General features: G+C 55.1%; 1 protein-coding gene across 1 annotated transcript; it reads right to left on the reverse strand.

Annotated features, from left to right (window-relative positions):
• Positions 1 to 6,412: 6,412 nt before the first annotated feature.
• Positions 6,413 to 9,557, reverse strand: LOC120689263 (uncharacterized mitochondrial protein AtMg00810-like). The gene is made up of 2 exons (XM_039971569.1): positions 9,402 to 9,557; positions 6,413 to 7,555 (listed from the first exon to the last, which is right to left on the reverse strand). The coding sequence occupies exons 1-2, from the start codon at positions 9,555 to 9,557 to the stop codon at positions 6,413 to 6,415; spliced, it is 1,299 nt and encodes a 432-aa protein (XP_039827503.1).
• Between the last annotated feature and the right edge of the window lie 7,143 nt (positions 9,558 to 16,700).

Below are 16,700 nucleotides of genomic sequence, written 5' to 3' on the forward strand. Positions count from 1 at the left end.
CTTCGCTTCCTCGTGCATCTAGCCCTAGTTCGTTCTCGCGGATCTAGCAATCCGTCCGGAGTGCGAAGTTTCTTCCTGTACGTGTGGACTTCGTGGAGGTGCTGCGCTTGCTGCACAAGGACGAGCCGTTCGTGAGGTGGTTCACGCAACTGCACTGCCGGCTTCCATCTGTATTACACCGACGCACTACAGAAGTTCCGCAACCGCGCGTCTAGTGGTAATCCCGTGATCTATAACTGCAGTAATCCTAATTTATGTGGTAGAAAATTTTTGTTTTTGCTACTCCATATTCCTGGAGATAGACACTCTTCAAGTTTGGATGTTTGCTATAAAATATTATGTTTATTGGAATAAACATAGTGTTATCCTCAAGGCTGGCCTCCTCGCTGGAACACGTGGCCGGCCGGCGAGACCTCGGAGTCTTGGTTCACCATTTGCCGAGTCCCAGTTGCCGACTCGCCGCGGAACAAAATCCTAGAGTTATCCATGGACCAGACCTTCGTGGAGTGGAGCTGCTCCATTCGACCATGGGTAGTGGCAGGCAGGTCTGCGCAAAGCTGATTTCTTCTCTCCAATACACATCCACGCACGTGCTGGCCGGCCCCTCGGTAAAATGGCGTGTGGGGGCGACCCGATTCCATTCCGGTGGGATATGCTTGGCGCCGCGGCAGATGCGGATCAACCTCGACCTTTATCTCGATGAAAAAACTTTCAAACACAGCGTGTCAAACGAACCGCTGAGCACTGGTTAGTAACTAATTTTGGCTAATGTTAAATGCTAAATTTATATTTTTACTAAAAATTTGAAGTCTTGGCTAACCTTTAGCATTTCATCCATTACAACTTGGATCCAAACGAGACATAATTATCACTCCAAAGCTCGGATTGCGATTACCGTGTTGCCACGGCCCACGGGTCCCCAGCAGCTGGGTTGGGCCGGTAGCGTTCCCTCGCCAAGTTAACCAATCCTTTGTTTACCCATCGGTGGCCCATTTAGGATGTAGCCACCGAAGTGGGTGCAGCTCTAAACGGGCCTTTTTACTGGGCCAAGGATAACGAACAAACTGTTTCCCTGACTGCCCGCCAATCCCACAAGTAGAATTTTCACTGGGCCGGAAGCCTTCTTATGGTGCAGAAACGGGCAGAAACAGCCCACAGTGTCAGATAGGAGGACTCTGGCCTAAACAAAACAGGAACAGAGCTAGCTAGCCGCAGCAGTCTGGCTGGTACGACGCCCGCTTGGCCGTGAAGCAACACGCCCTGTGCGTCTCGTCGTCGTCCTCGAATCTAGGCGTCCTGCCGGCAATGCCGCCAAACCCCCACGGCGTCCCGGTCCGGTGACCGCAGCTGGAGCAGGGTCGATCTGTCCGGAGCGCAAGGATACTACCGCCAGACATAGTTCCGTGGTCAAGAGCCGGATCCAGGATACCTGAGCTCCATGCCGCTGCTTTCGAGGGCAATCCGCCCGTGCGCTCCACCCGCAGGCGGTCAAATGCTACATTCGCCTCGGCCCGAATGCCCGATTGCGATCCCGAGGCCTTGTCCTTCTCGTGCGGGTGCCGGGGAATGTACACGAGTCAATTCCTGTGGCCGGGAATCTCTGAGTGACGCTACGATGTTGCCTGACGGGATCACGGGAATTAGGCCGGTGCTCCTGTCCTGTGTATCCCTTATCCCTGTAGTTGATGCTGCATTCCTGTCGGTGGTCAAGAAAACAAAGAACTCGAACAGATGCCGGGACCGTCGCTAGCCCCTGTGACTTCGCATGCCACACGCTCTCTGAAGAATTATTGCAGGAATTTCGCGTTGTTCTTTTACCAGAACTTGTTTGCCTCCTGCTGTCTGTCTGCATCAATGGGATGCTGGATACAGGAGCTAGGATATTGTAGTTAGTCACTAGAAATCCTTGTGCCGTCGCATCAGTTTAGCGTCGCAGGAGAAGACTTTCTTTTTTGAAAAAGAAAACCCGTGCTGCTGGTGAGAGGACAGGTGCAGTCCATGGACTCCTCACTATCCCTTGTAGTAGTAAACTAGGGAATATAATCCCGGTGAGGAATTTGATTGATCTAGTTGTCTGGTCGGTCACCAACTAACGCTACTCTCAGCATTTAACTAGTGCTCCACGGGTACAGGTACACACAAAACCGACCGGCAAGTCAAATGAGACAAATCGTTTTGGGGCATAGAAAAAGAATAACGCTTTCAAATAATTCGACAAACTAAGTTTATTCTTTCCGAACAAAAAAGAAACAGGAGAATTAGGTAAGAGGTCAGAAAGACACCACGGCACCAGTACATCCTGCATCTGCACTTTTGTTTAGCATTCTCCTATATCCTATCCATACATTTGAAACTTTCTGCGGTTGAAATTCGGGTAAGTTGGGCGGATGCTACCTCTCACGGACTATAATAGCACACGGCCATTTTTTTTAAAGGTACTGAACTCTGTATGCCCGTTGACAGCGACGTGGTCAGAAAATGCAGCTTCAGCACCACGACAGTTTGTTCTGCACGCAATTTTCTAAGGATGGAGATTAGGAGGCTTCTGTGATCGACGATGTTGGTGATTTGGATGTATAATCCCCATAGAACAACCATAAACTACAACCCACAATAATACAATAGGCAGCCATATGCTGCAAGCTATGATGGCCAAACATGCAGCCCGGCCCGTGCTGCAAGCTATGATGGCCAAACATATGATGGCCAAACATGCAGCCCGGCCCGGCCTGGCACTAACACTGTTCGGCACTACACTACTCGGCACTAAACTTTAGTCGTGTCGTGGCGTGCTGGCACTGCGTGCTGGCCACTCGGCCCAGACACTACACTATAGGCACTTAACCGTACCGTGCCGCTAGCGCGGCACGGTTACCACCACAAAAAGGCTCAAAAACACTCAAAATTCGGGTTTGGGAACGGATTCGAGGAGACCGGAGATGGGACTAGAAGAGGAAGAAGTTCTGCGGTAGTGCCGTGGTGGACAGACGGTGGAGGCGCAATGCAGCTTCACTGGCCGGACCGCGGCTCCGATCTAGATCGGACAACCGAGGACGTGAAGAGAAGGGGAGTCGAGGAGGAGGGCAACGGTGTAGCATAGGGGCAAAACTAAATGGCCCAGAATGACAGCCATCAGCGGCCGACAGCGCAAATCTGTGGGCCGAAGCGGGAGAGGCGAGAGGTGAGCGCGAGAGGTAGTCGGGCGAGGTGAGGGAGTGGAGTGAGTGAGGTTTAGGGTTTGGGAGGGACAAGAGGTGTCGCCCGCAGCATCTATATGTCGGCCGCTGTTATCGGCCTTAAGTGGGCTTTTGGTCTAGTAATAAGCCTGTAAGGCTAACGGCTAGTAGGTCAGAACTAACGGCTAGTATCAGATAGATACCGTGTCAGTAGGGGTGGTAATGGGCCATGGCCCTAATGGCCTCTTCACAGCCCAATAAAACCATTAAAATTTTTAGTTCAAAAATACATATGTTTAGAGCCCGGCCCTTTTAGGGCCCGATCTTTAGATTTTCTAGTTCAAAATGTTGAGCCCTTTACCACCCCTACGTGTCAGGCTCGTGCCCATTATCCTTGTGGTGCCTGTGCCAACACTGCGTGTTGGGGTTACAGCCCACGCACTACACTACGCCGTGTCGTGCTGGCACTGACACTAAACCCGCTGTATCGTGCCGTGTTCGTATCGTGTTGTTCAGTGCCATTTTCCGTGCTGCCCACATCTGACACGGCTCATTTGGCCATCTATACTACAAGCACAACCATACAGTACAAATGTACAATAGTAGAGTAACTGTTGCAAATTGTTTCTCTAATCAACAGTCAAAGTAGGCAGTGCCCACAGGTTACAATAGTGCATACAGAACCTGTCGAGTGGGCCTCCGGCTGCCGCTCTTCGTTCCCGAAGCTGCATTTCGAATGGAACAGGCACGAACGGGACACGATCGAGTTCCCCACGAAAAAACCCATGCAGACAACAGGCGAACACCAACCCCGCACGTACACACAACCGACGTGTGCGCCCGGCCAGAACTCGCTGGATCGAACTCGCATTGTTCCGATCCGTTCCTACACTCGCGTCTCGATCGCGTGATTGTTTTTTTTTCTTATTTCCCTTTAGCCAGCCTCGCGGCTAGCTACCGAGCTGTCGCTTGTTTCTTTGGGAACGAGTAGTTGCTTGGGTGTGTTGGTGAAGCCGCGCGAATAGCTCGCTAATCTCCAAACCGTGCCCCCGGCCGCGCGCGCGCATGAGTGCGTGACCAGCGATTAGCCGGAGCCATGCTCGTTACAGGGGCCACCACGGACGGGCGCGGCGGCGGGACGAGGCGCATGTGGCTACGGAGGGCGGCGCGTGGGCGTGCCGCGCGGGCGCCGTGTACGTGGCGTGGCGTGCGGCCGCGGCCATGGATGCACGCGCCCGTCCCGCACAGCGGCGACAGCGCTCGAGATGTTCGACGTACACGGCGGCGGCGACGACGACCATCTCGATCGTTTTGGGTTGGTGCGGACGCAACTCGATCGCGACTGGCCGAGTGCCCTTGTGCGCTTTCTTGCTTGTCACCGCTTGCAACGTGTTAGTGTTAGTGTTAGTGTTTTTTTTTTTTGCTTGGGCGTTCTTGTGCTTCAGAAACATTATATTCTCCCTGGTCAGAACAGAGCTCAGCGTGCTATCTGTACTACGCACTGTAACGTGCCGATACTAATCCGAGCATCCTGTTTGAAAGAGTCGCGTGCGTTTACAGCTAGCAAGCACACTACCATACGTAGGATGACGAGCTGCTTGATGAACATTGAACAGGCCCTCTGAAGCGAACGAGCTGTCCTGCATACCTACAAGGAAATAAATAAATTTGAAGAATTTGAAGGGAGGACCAATTGCACGCTGTGACTTCCGTGGCAGGTGTCCCGCTGTCCAAGCTGTGCGCACATGTTGTAGCCGGTGCGCGGGGCGCGGCGAGTGACTGAGTGTGGCTCTCGCATCCGCTGCATTATTCCCCGCTTGCACGCACACTCTCAATGGGCTAGCCTTGAGTTCTGACGTCAGTGCCAGAACAACCAACTCCGAACAATACTCGATCGAAGCTTGCTTTTCCACTCAGACAACACGACTGAGAAAAAAAAAAAGGATAACGGATCGACCGCCGGGAGCTAGCAGAAGGTTATTACCGGGCGGGTTCCCAGCTTCGATGCACGCCATTTACGTGCTGACTAGCCGCTTAGACTTATCATGCCACCCAACCATATCTTGAGGATCGGAGCGTCCTAATCGATCTTACCTGCATGTTAGTAGTACGACTTCTCATCACCTCCACGAATAATAATAAAAAGTAATACGGGGTCGTAGGACACGGATGATCCACACGCACTCAGCTCCGCCCACGGTTAAACCGGACGCTCCCCGTTTGGCGAGAGAAAAGAGACGCGTGGACGTGTACGGTCTGCACCAAACTCACGGGCTGGCCCTTTACCCTGATTCTTAATCGTGTCCCGGGACAAAAGGTCTCGCGTTGATCTTCTCGCTGGAGATAAAGTCCATGCGCGCATGGTAGGATTCGCAGCATGCCAGCATGTGCCCAGAGGTTACTACTATTGTTTCGTCGGTGCTGAGTCACCGCAGCGTACGGCCGCGCGGCGCGGTGCCGGGCATCGCGAGACCGCCGCTGCCGCCGGCCGGCGCGGCGGGCCGGGATCTCGAGAATTACCGCCGCCACGCGTGCGGGTTAACAATGGATCGTGTGGCCTATTATCGGCCCTAGCGTGGGAGGTTAAAATTCTCCTGCGGGCGCCCTGTGTACTCCTGCTCAGAGATCAATCATCACTTGGATGAGTGATCCGCAAGGGGACAAGGCCACAAGGGGGGTACTAGCAGAGCCCGGCGCCTTTTTGGCATGCCGGTCAGCACGCCGCAGCCGCGATAGTACAACTAGTGCTTACCACGAAATTCGTACCACGTGTCGGGCCAGGAGGTGGTCCAGGAATTATATATCTTTCTGGACAAATGATGCAGGAGCAGAGCAGGAGCACTGTACTGCTGCTATAGGGTGCCAAAATTACGCCTTGCGCTTGGCCTCTTGCAGTAGCCTTTGCACGTTGCACCGTCAAGGCTAATCAAATCAAGCAGTATGTAACACCACAATCCGATTGATCATTGATGTCAGTTGAGCTCGTAACGTCCGCTGTAAAAAAAAAACGAAGAGTTTGTGTCGTTGGTGTAGAATTGTATAGGGCAACCGAACCAAATCATTGATCAACAATGTGTACAAATATATAGTGTACATGGATGCCCTTGGGCCATGCCGCGATGGAGTACATGCGGCGGTAGCCGAGTAGCGCGGCGCGCATGCAAACGTGGAGCGCGCGGAACGGGCGCCGGTGCGCGGCGAGCGAGCGCGCGACGTGCGCAGGCCGTTAGAGATCCTCAAGACGCGGTCGTCCGAGTGCAGGCGCTAGCCGTTGCTGATGAGTTTCCGTTGACACCCCCCGCAGTCTCGACGTCGCCGTCCGTAACGGAGAGGCTGTCCCGGAAATCGAAGAAGAGTGCCGACGGGAGCCCATTGGTGAAGACATCTGCGATCTGGCGCGCGCTTGGAACGTGCATGACGCGAACCTCGCCAATGGCCACCTTCTCTCGGACGAAATGAATGTCCTGCTCAATGTGCTTTGTGCGTCGATGATGCACGGGGTTCCGCGACATGTAGACCGAAGAGATGTTGTCGCAGAACGCTATGGTCGCAGACGGGACCTTGCACAGAAGCTCGCCGAGAAGATGACGTAGCCACGAGCACTCGGCGACGGCGTTGGCGATGGCGCGGTATTCTGCCTCAGCAGTCGATCTCGAAACCGTGGTTTGCCGCTTGGAAGACCACGAGATGAGAGAGTTGCCGAGGAAGACGCAGAAACCCGACGTAGAGCGCCGCGTATCTGGATAGCCGGCCCAGTCCGCGTCCGAGTACACGGTGATCGTCGGTGTGCGTGCCGCGCGTAGCTGAACGCCAAGGCGTAGGGTGCCTTTGATGTACCGCATAATCCTCTTGAGCATTGTCTGGTGCATATCCCGTGGCGCATGCATATGCAGGCACACTTGTTGCACGGCGTAGGCGATGTCGGGCCGGGAGATCGTGAGGTATTGAAGCGCTCCGGCGATGCTGCGGTAGCTGGTGGCGTCGGTGATGAGCTCGCCGTCAGCATTGGAGGGCTTCGACTTAGTGTCCGCTGGTGTCGTCACTGGCTTGCAGTTTGCCATGCCTGCATGCTCAAGGAGCTCCTCGGCGTACTGGGTTTGTGAGAGGAAAAACCCCTCACTGTTGCGGCGCACGTTGAAGCCGAGGAAGTGTCGCACTGGACCCATGTCCTTGACGGCGAATGTGTCGTGGAGACGGGTGATCACACGATGAAGGAGGTTCGGTGTGGACGCGGAGAGGATCATGTCGTCGACGTACAGAAGGAGGTAGGCGGTGGCGCCGTCGCGGTTGTAGACGAACAGGGACGAGTCTGCCTTGGACTGGACGAAGCCGAGCGACGCGACGTGCCCGACGAAGCGTTCGAACCACGCCCGTGGCGCCTACCGGAGGCCGTAAAGTGAGCAGGAGAGAAGGCATACACCATCGGGGCGTTGTGGGTCGACGAAACCCGTCGGCTACTGGCTGAACACCTGCTCGTGCAAATTCCTGTGAAGGAACACATTGGAGACATCCAGTTGATGAGCCGGCCAGCTGTTGGTGGTGACGAGCATGAGCACGGTTTGAATTGTGGCCGGCTTGACCACGGGCGAGAATGTCTCGCCGAAGTTGATGCCCGGCCGTTGGTTGAAGCCGTGAACGACCCAGCGAGCTTTGTATCGCTCAAGAGTTCCGTTGGGTTCATCTTGTGCTTGAACACCCACTTGCTAGTGATCACTCGAGTGCCAGGCGGACGGGGAACGAGTGTCCAAGTGCGATTGGCCTGCTGTGCATCAAACTCGCGCTGCATGGCAGCGTACCAGTTGGGGTCCTTCAGGGCGGAACGAACGCTGCAGTGCATCAACAATGTGTACAAATATATAGTGTACATGGGTGCCCTTGGGCCATGCCGCGATGGAGTACAGGCGGCGGTAGCCGAGTAGCGCGGCGCGCATGCAAACGTGGAGCGCGCGGAGCGGACGCGAGTGTGCGGTGAGCGCGCGCGGAACGGGCGCCGGTGCGCGGCGAGAGAGAGATGGGACGCGGCACGCGGCACGCGCCGCACTGCAAAAGCGGCTCGCGGCCTCGTTGGGCCCGGGGCCGGGTGCCGCCGCCGCCGGCCGCCCGGACTCGGCTACTGATGACGCAGAGAGAGAGACAGAGAGATAGAGAGAGCTGGGCCCACGCACATAGGCCATTGCCGCTAGCTATCCGAGGGAGGGGTGGGTTGGTTCCGTTGCGGGGGCCTGTTGGCTGGGGCCGGTAGTTCAGGGTGACGTCGTCGGCCCCCAATGGCGCCGCACCGGCCCCGCCACGGACAGGTTTGGTCTTGTCTCGTGTTACTTTGATCACTAATTACGATGTTAAATAAAATTAATTTTAGAACCCCGCGCTAGTGATCCTAAAGAATTTAATGAGGTTTTTGACCGCGCGATTATAGAATGGTTACTGTAGTATCATTATAGCAAATCATCGATTAATTACCGTCATTAGATTCGTCGCGAAAAGTTACACTCATCCCTGAAACAGTTTTACAAATAGACTTTATTTAATACTTTATCCATGCGAGATTTTCTTTTCGAGAAGCGTGCGTGCTAGGATTGTTACCAAACCAAACAAACCTTATTTTTTCTCGGAGGAAACGGCCACTCCCTTCGATTGGCCGCTGCGGACGGGGCGGGCCCCACCGGAGCATCTGCGCCGGCTCCGTCCAAGCCCCGACGGCTGCAGGGCATGGATACCGCGCGGCATGAATCGAGCACGGGGACCAGCACATCCGCAACGTACGTAAATGTAGCATGATTCTTCATTTCTTTGCCTTGGATACACAGCAGCCGGATCGACGAGGCAGAATGCTGGCTTCCTTTGCGATAGATAGGCACAGGAGCTACGACTCTGATGACGTGTGTACGTACGCGCTCCGACTTGTCTCCGTATGACCGTATCATCTACCGCACCTCCATGCTTATCTCCAAGAAAGCCAAAAAGCCAAAAAGGAATCTTCTTATCCCAAGCTGATGGTAGTAGTAGTATAATAATAATACTAGTACCGGATCCTGGATCAAATCACGTATCAGCTTTCAGCCTGCCCGCGCTCGTCGCGACACGTGACCCGGGATACTGGCCATAGCTAGGGTGGTGGGGCAGTTTCCATGTGTGCATCGCTGCGACGACGCTGAGAATAGGCGCGCCACAAATTATCCATTCGGCCGGACAACTGTACCAGAATGCGCGGCAGCAGGGACCGGCCGGGCTGGGACTAGCAGGGTTGGTGAGGCAGAGGCCGCACGCCACCTCGAGCCGGAACACGCGCGCGGACGCCGCGGCGGACGAATCTCGCTGGACGGCGGGCGGCGCCGAGATGCCGGCGCATAGCGCCGGAATTCTGCCGGCGTCGCCATCCATCCCCTGAGGCCCTGATCTCCCCACGAGGGGGAGAAGCCCGGCTTTCTTCTTCTCTTTCATTTTTCTGAGAAGTGAAATGCATTCCAGTTCCAGATCATCATCATTCAGAGTTTGAGATGTTGTGCTTCCGTAGTTTGAAATATTCAGTTGGGTCAAGGGTATCCTCTTGAAAGGATACGTTCAGAATCCGCGAGCTGCCTTCAGAGAAGGCTGATGCGTCCTGAAGCCGTGTAGTACTTCTCTGTCTATAATTGATAAGTGCCCACGCAAATGGGATGCGACTGCGTCGGTCACGACCTCTGCTGAGATTCTCTGACCGCAGCTACTGGTCAGAATAATGCGTGAAGATAAATAAAAGATGCGTATATATAAACCAGTACTAAGATAGTAAGCGTTTGGAACGGTTGTTAAATTTCCCATGGATGATTGCAGATTGGTACTTAATGCAGCGTCCTTCGAACCTTGAGCGTGTCTTCAGAACAGTCACCCTCAAGGAAAGTTCATGCCGCATATTAAATAGCTGTTGAAGTTATCTTCTTGCAACTATGTATGTCTTAAAACACAACTACGTAATGGGGCTCACCTCTGCCTGCCACCATGAGGGCTCTCTCCTGCTGTGTCGCACTTGAAACTACTTTATCCAACCGTAATTGGTCCAGCAAAATCCCATCTTATTTGCCTCATAAAAAAATACATGATTTTGCATCAAATATAGCTTTTGCTATCTTTGTGTTTTGGAACAATCTATTTCGATTTCGTTTGGCGAAATAGCCAAAATGGTCCCTAAACTATCAAGCTCGGTTCAATTTCGTCCATCAATTATCAAAAAGACCAATTTAGTTTTTGAACTATACAAATGAGTCTGTTGTCGTCCTTATGCTGAATTAGCACGCCACGGTGGACTGCCTCATCAGCGTCGAGTTAGCTTAGGGTTGCATCTTGTTACCCTTGGGCATCTCTCTTCTTCCTGTTGCATCATAGACATGAGGTCTTTGATCACCCTTCTTGCTCTATCAGTAAATTCTTAGTCAATTAGTACTTAAATGTGGCTGCAACACTTTTGGGCATTGCCATGTACCTCCTTATTACCTGGGCGGCGCCCTGCACTGCCCCTGCGCGACGCCCTAGCCGGCGACCTGCGCGTCGCCTGGTGCAGCCTCTGCGTGATGTCCTGGCCGGCAACCTACGCGGCGCACGGTGCAACGCCCTCGCGGCGCCCGGTGTGGCTCTCTAGCTGGGGTGGCGAGTGGCCTGGGTGGGGGCGGCGAGCACTCGAGCAGGATGGGAGGGTCAACGAGGCGAGCACTCGAGCAGGTTGGGAGGGGCTGACGAGCGTTCTGGCTCGTGTGCAGGCAACAGGAAGAAAAGAGCAATGGGAAGAAGAGAGATGGTCAGGGTGTCGTGGGTTTTTTGGGTACCCACACAGTCAGGTGGTGGAACGCACCCGTCTATTCTCCGAGGGGAAGTACTCGGAAAGTGCAAAGCGATTATGCCGATCTAGCTTGGGGGCAAGAGCGCAAGAACGCACGGATTTAGAGTGGTTCGGGCCGCCGGAGCGTAATACCCTACATCCACTGTGCGATGTATTGCTCTTAGTATGAATGAGTCTATCCTCTGCCCCGTCGGGCTTCTTTCGGACATGAGTCCTTCTCTAACGGGCGTCTTTTTTTTATAGAGCAAGGAGGACGTGTACACAGGCGTTGGACCCCGACAGGTGGGCCCAACAAGAATGTATACTATACTGAATAGACACTAATGGTGCTACAGTGATAGAGAATCTCTTGCCGGATACGCTTCATCATCATGTAGACTCTCTGACCGAGGGGGTCTTCTCCTGTCCCATCGGCGAGGCGCCCGTTGAGGTAGTGTAGGTTGCGGCGTAGACTGTTGGGTCTACTGCGTAGGCGTTATGATACTCCGTTGCCGAGTCGTCGTGTCTATCTGGCGTAGCAGACTGACGCGCGTGGTGTGAGTGGCGCCAGCGGCTGGACTGTGCACCTTGGTAACGCGCGACCAACAGTACAGCCTGGCAAAAGTCTCCTCGGGCTCTGCTGTGGTAGAGCGCGCTTAACACCTCCCGCATTGAATGCGGTAGGTGGGCAAGTCTTTCCGAGGAAGCTTGGCAGCCGCGCGCGTACCTGCGCCTGCGGACACGTGGCGTTTCCGGACCCCCCAGGCGGGGTGTCTGTTCCCTTCCCGCTGAGGGGTCCGGATAGTATTTGTGGGTTCGGGACTCCGCAGGAGGTCCGGGGCCTCCAGCTGTTTTGGCTAAGAGCTACCTCCTCCGGGACACGTGGCATCACCGGACCCTCCCCAAGCGGGGAGCGGGTCCGGGGCCGTTTGCCGGGAGAGAAGGGCTCCGGACCACAGGGGTCCGGCTGCTCGGCCGTCAGGGCGTAGTTAAGGATAACTACGCGAGCCTCTTGCCTAGACACAGCAAGAAGGGGTACCCCAGTCCTTGGGTACCGACAGTGGCCCCCGGGCCCACCTCGGGAGAGGTACGAACCCGCGGGTGGGGCCACCATCATGATGTTTTTCCACGCAACTTGGTTGTGTCGGTGTGCTCATGTCGAGAGCGGGTGCTCCGGACCCCTTAGAGGCCGGAACGCCTATTGCCAGGTTCAGGTACTAGAGCGCTTTCCATAGGGCGGCAAAGGTGTAGGTTTGGGGTATGGAACCAAGCCAAGCGATTGCACGGAACTCGGACCGCTCAGGGAGCGAGAATCACTTCCTCGGACCGTGGCGAGCGGTCTCCGCCGGAGCGGGCCACCGGAGTGGACTTTGAGCGACCGTGATGAGCGGTCTCCGCCGGAGCGGGCCACCGGAGTGGACTTTGAGCGACCGTGGCGACCGGTCTTCGGCGGAGCGGGCCACCGTAGTGGACTTGGGCGACCGTGGCGAGCGGTCTCCGCCGGAGCGGGCCACCGGAGTGGATTTTGGGCGACCGTGGCGAGCGGTCTCCGGCGGAGTGGGCCACCGGAGTGGACTTGGGCGACCGTAGCGAGCGGTCTCCGCCGGAGCGGGCCACCGGAGTGGACTTTGAGTCGTTGCTGACGATCCCATGAATTATGCCACCGGTCCTTGCAGCAAGGTGTAGGAAACCAGGCCTTATACCAGAATGGAGCCCGGGACCTCTAGGGACAGCAGTCTCGGATACTAGGGAACTCATAACAGTGCAGTGAAGTAGGTAGGCTTAGGGTACATTACCAGGCTAAGATACGCGGAGCTTCTCTACCCTAGGATACGAGCACCACTTCTCCTGAGCAGGTCCCTAGGGGTCTGAACTGCCTTCCAGCTAGAAGGGGTGTTCCCACCTGACCACAAGCCAGCAACTCAACTTGGATCGTTAGCAACTAAAGAAAAAACTCCGTTTGGGAGAAAGACACAGTTAAATCCCAACGGATAAGTGTAACCAAGGTAAAGTTCAGATAGACTTGAGAAAGCAATTCTCCTTTATTGTGGTTATCGTGGTGTACATCAGAGGTCGGGATTACGAGGCTGGACCTCTACCGCTCTGGACCACTTGCTGGCGTTGCCTGTTTGTGCGATGAAGCTAGAGATCGGGTTTACAAGGGCGGACCTTTTCCGCTCCAGACCACACATAGGCGCCATGTTATTACAAGGATGTACTCTCTTAGCCCAATCTAGGTGTAACCTACGGCCGCTTTTTGTAAGGCATGCACATTCCCATCCACAGTGGAATCGCCACCCTTGAGTTCTCCACAGTCGTCGGAGGCGAAGGCATCCTAGACGTGCCTGAACTGCATCATCCAGCATCACCTCGGGAGCTCGGGGGGTCTTTCCCTGCCTAAGAATTGTCATATGCCTAGGTAGCATGGAGACGAATTCTTTGGCTTTGAATGGGAGTGGCCCAGCCGCTGCCGTCTGCCGCCGGAAGCCAGCCCGATGATTGCTCATCACGAGCTGGGTGCTCATTTGGATGAGCACGGAGCGTGGAGAAGGGTGGTCGTTCGCCGGCTCGACCTTGGTGCTGGCATTAGGCCCCCGCGCCTGGTGGCGGGATCCTGTCTGCAGCAGCACCGAGAGAGACTCGGTCCTGGCGAGGGAGGAGACGACGGTAGACTTCCCCCGGGCCACAGCGGTCGGCTCCAGGCTTCATATTGAGAGAGAGCCTTGAGCCGACGCCATGTCGCCGCAGGGGAGTCCTGGTGGTTGCTTGAGAGAAAACCTTGAGCCGACGCAGAGGTGTTGTAGGGTGACGTATAGCGGGCGTCTCCGCTGCGCGCCACCGCGTCGGCTCTGAGGTGTCGCAGTGGCGACGCACAGCAAGCGCCGCCGCACCGAGGGCACCGCTGCCTCGGCGCTGTGGCATGCGGCATAGGTGCCGCCATGCCTCTCTTCATCTTCTCGTCGCCGTTGCAGAGGATGAGCTCAGCCCCAGAAGCTTTAGATCTAGCCAACGCTTGTACCTCCCCACGGACGGCGCCAGATGTCGTGGGCTTTTTGGGGGGTACCTACAGCCGGGTAGCGGAACGCACCCATCTATTCTCCGAGGGGAAGTACTCGGGGAAGTGCAAAGTGATTATGCCGATCTAGCTTAGGGGCAAGAGCGCAAGAACACACGGATTTAGAGTGGTTCGGGCCGCCGGAGCGTAATACCCTACATCCACTGTGCGATGTATTGCTCTTAGTATGAATGAGTCTATCCTCTGCCCCGTCGGGCTTCTTTTGGACCTGAGTCCTTCTCTAACGTGCGTCTTCCTTTTATAGAGCTAGGAGGACGTGTACACAGGCGTTGGACCCCGACAGGTGGGCCCAACAAGAATGTATACTATACTGAATAGACACTAATGGTGCTAAAGTGATGGAGAATCTCTTGCCGGATACGCTTCATCGTCCTGTAGACAATCTGACCGATGGGGGTCTTCTGCTGTCCCATCGGCGAGGCGCCCGTTGAGGTAGTGTAGGTTGCGGCGTAGACTGTTGGGTCTACCGCGTAAGCGTTATGATACTCTGTTGCCGAGTCGTCGTGTCTATCTGGCGTAGCAGACTGACGCGCGTGGTGTGAGTGGCGCCAGCGGCTGGACTGTGCACCTTGGTAACGCGCGACCAACAGTACAGCCTGGCAAAAGTCTCCTCAGGCTCTGCTGTGGTAGAGCGCGCTTAACACCTCCCGCATTGAATGCGGTAGGTGGGCAAGTCTTTCCGAGGAAGCTTGGCAGCCGCGCGCGTACCTGCGCCTGCGGACACGTGCCGTTTCCGGACCCCCCCAGGCGGGGTGTTTGTTCCTTTTCCGCTGAGGGGTCCGGATAGTATTTGGGGGTCCGGGACTCCGCAGGAGGTCCGGGGCCTCCAACTGTTTTGGCTGAGGGCTACCTCCTCCGGGACACGTGGCGTCACCAGACCCTCCCCAAGCGGGGAGCGGGTCCGGGGCCGTTTGCCGGGAGAGAAGGGCTCCGGACCACAGGGGTCCGACTGCTTGGCCGTCATGACGTAGTTAAGAATAACTATGCGAGCCTCTTGTCTAGACACAGCAAGAAGGGGTACCCCAGTCCTTGGGTACCGACAAGGGGTAAAATGGATATTTCACTATGAGATGCAATCTTAAGGTGACTCGCCGCTGACGAGGCAGTCCACCGTGGCGTGCCAACTCAGCATAATGATGAAAACAAATATATTTGTATAGTTTAGGGACTAAAGTAAACCTTTTGATAGTTGATGAACGAAATTGAGCCGAGCTCGATAGTTGAGGAACCATTTTGGCTATTTTGCCATTTTATTCCTAAGAGTTCTCAGATTGGTATTCCTGTGTTGAGGACCAATAGTGGCATGCTTATATCAGATAAAAATATACTTGAGACAAAAGGGAGAAAGTTCAACGACCCTCCTTTCTCTCATACTCCATTCGTTCCAAATTATAGGTCGTTTTGACAAATTTAGATGCATAATTTTTGTTATGCATCTAGATAAACACTATGTCTAAATACATGATAAAAATTATATACCTAAGTTTGCTAAAACGACTTACAATTTGAAATGGAGGGAATAACTTTTTACTGCGTTCTGGCCATGCCATGCGCTTGGATATTTACGGCAGCAAGCTTGGAAGGATCAACGACAGGAGAAGCGCGAAGGGGAAAAAAAAGAAAAAGAAAAACACCGCTAGCTCTTTCCAGCCACGACATGATCCTAGCTTGATATTTCGCCCTCCGTCTAAAGCGAAGAACTCGACGAGGGAGATGCTGAAAACCACGGGACCACGCCCTGATACGCCACGGACACCGGATGTGTGCTCCCTTCCGAAAGGGAAAACTGGTCTCATCTCGTCGAATTTCCTAGGCCTTTTCGTCCTGCCGCGCCCATACACTACATCGGTATAAAAAAGCCGTTGGCATCTTTGCAGGGGGAAAAAAGATGTCGCCGTCGCCGGCTCGCCGTGTGACGTTTACGCCCGCCCTGTGGACAACGAACAACTACTAGCTTGAAAGTTTCCCAAAAGAGGCGACGAACGGAAGCGAGCAAGCAGCTCAGCACCACAAGTCCAGAAGACCACAACCACGGCACGGAGTAGCTGCCATGGTAATCTGGAGGGATCCCTCACCGTTCTCTCGTCTCTGGAAAGCAACCGGAAGGTGGAGGAGATGAATATCTATCTGCCGTGCCCGTGCAGCGGCGCGTTGAACCCCTCTCGCTGGCATGTGGGGACGGACTGACGGACAAGATGGGCTTCGCCCACTCGTTTTCAAAGGTCAGACAGAGAAGAAAAACTCCTACTGGAACAGAATTCAGACGCTCCGGCTCTGCGATATTTTTTAAAAAAAACACACAGAGGAGAGCTCTGCGGTTTTCTGTTCTCGACCGCATCGCCGCCGCGTGAGATGTGAACGGGCGGGCGATTACGGGCCAGGCCAGTGGAGCGGGGCGGGCACAGAGGATTAGGACGAGGGCCACTGCGATTAGGACATGTAATTTTGGAGTTGCTTCGGGGCCACACCACAGCTCCCGTCCCGGCGGGTATGAAGCGGGACTGCGGGAGGCGAGAGCCCGAACGCCGAACCGGTCCCGGCCCGGACCGGCGGACGGGGTCCGTCCCGTCGCCCGCAAGCCGCCTCCGCACGGCTCTCCGCTGCCGGCCCGTCACCGGCTCACCGCGCGCCGAGCCTATATAAGGCGCCCGAGCCC

The sequence above is a fragment of the Panicum virgatum genome, chromosome 9N (genome assembly GCF_016808335.1).
Source record: "Panicum virgatum strain AP13 chromosome 9N, P.virgatum_v5, whole genome shotgun sequence".
Lineage (NCBI taxonomy): Eukaryota > Viridiplantae > Streptophyta > Magnoliopsida > Poales > Poaceae > Panicum > Panicum virgatum.

What these genes read in the sequence shown, in the direction of transcription:
- LOC120689263 (XM_039971569.1), bottom strand. Translation starts at nt 9,557, where the DNA reads ATGGATGGCGACGCCGGCAGAATTCCGGCGCTATGCGCCGGCATCTCG. An exon ending in ACCCTGCTAGTCCCAGCCCG is followed by an intron (nt 7,556 to 9,401) that starts GCCGGTCCCTGC and finishes GGCCTCCGGTAG; the next exon opens with GCGCCACGGGCGTGGTTCGA.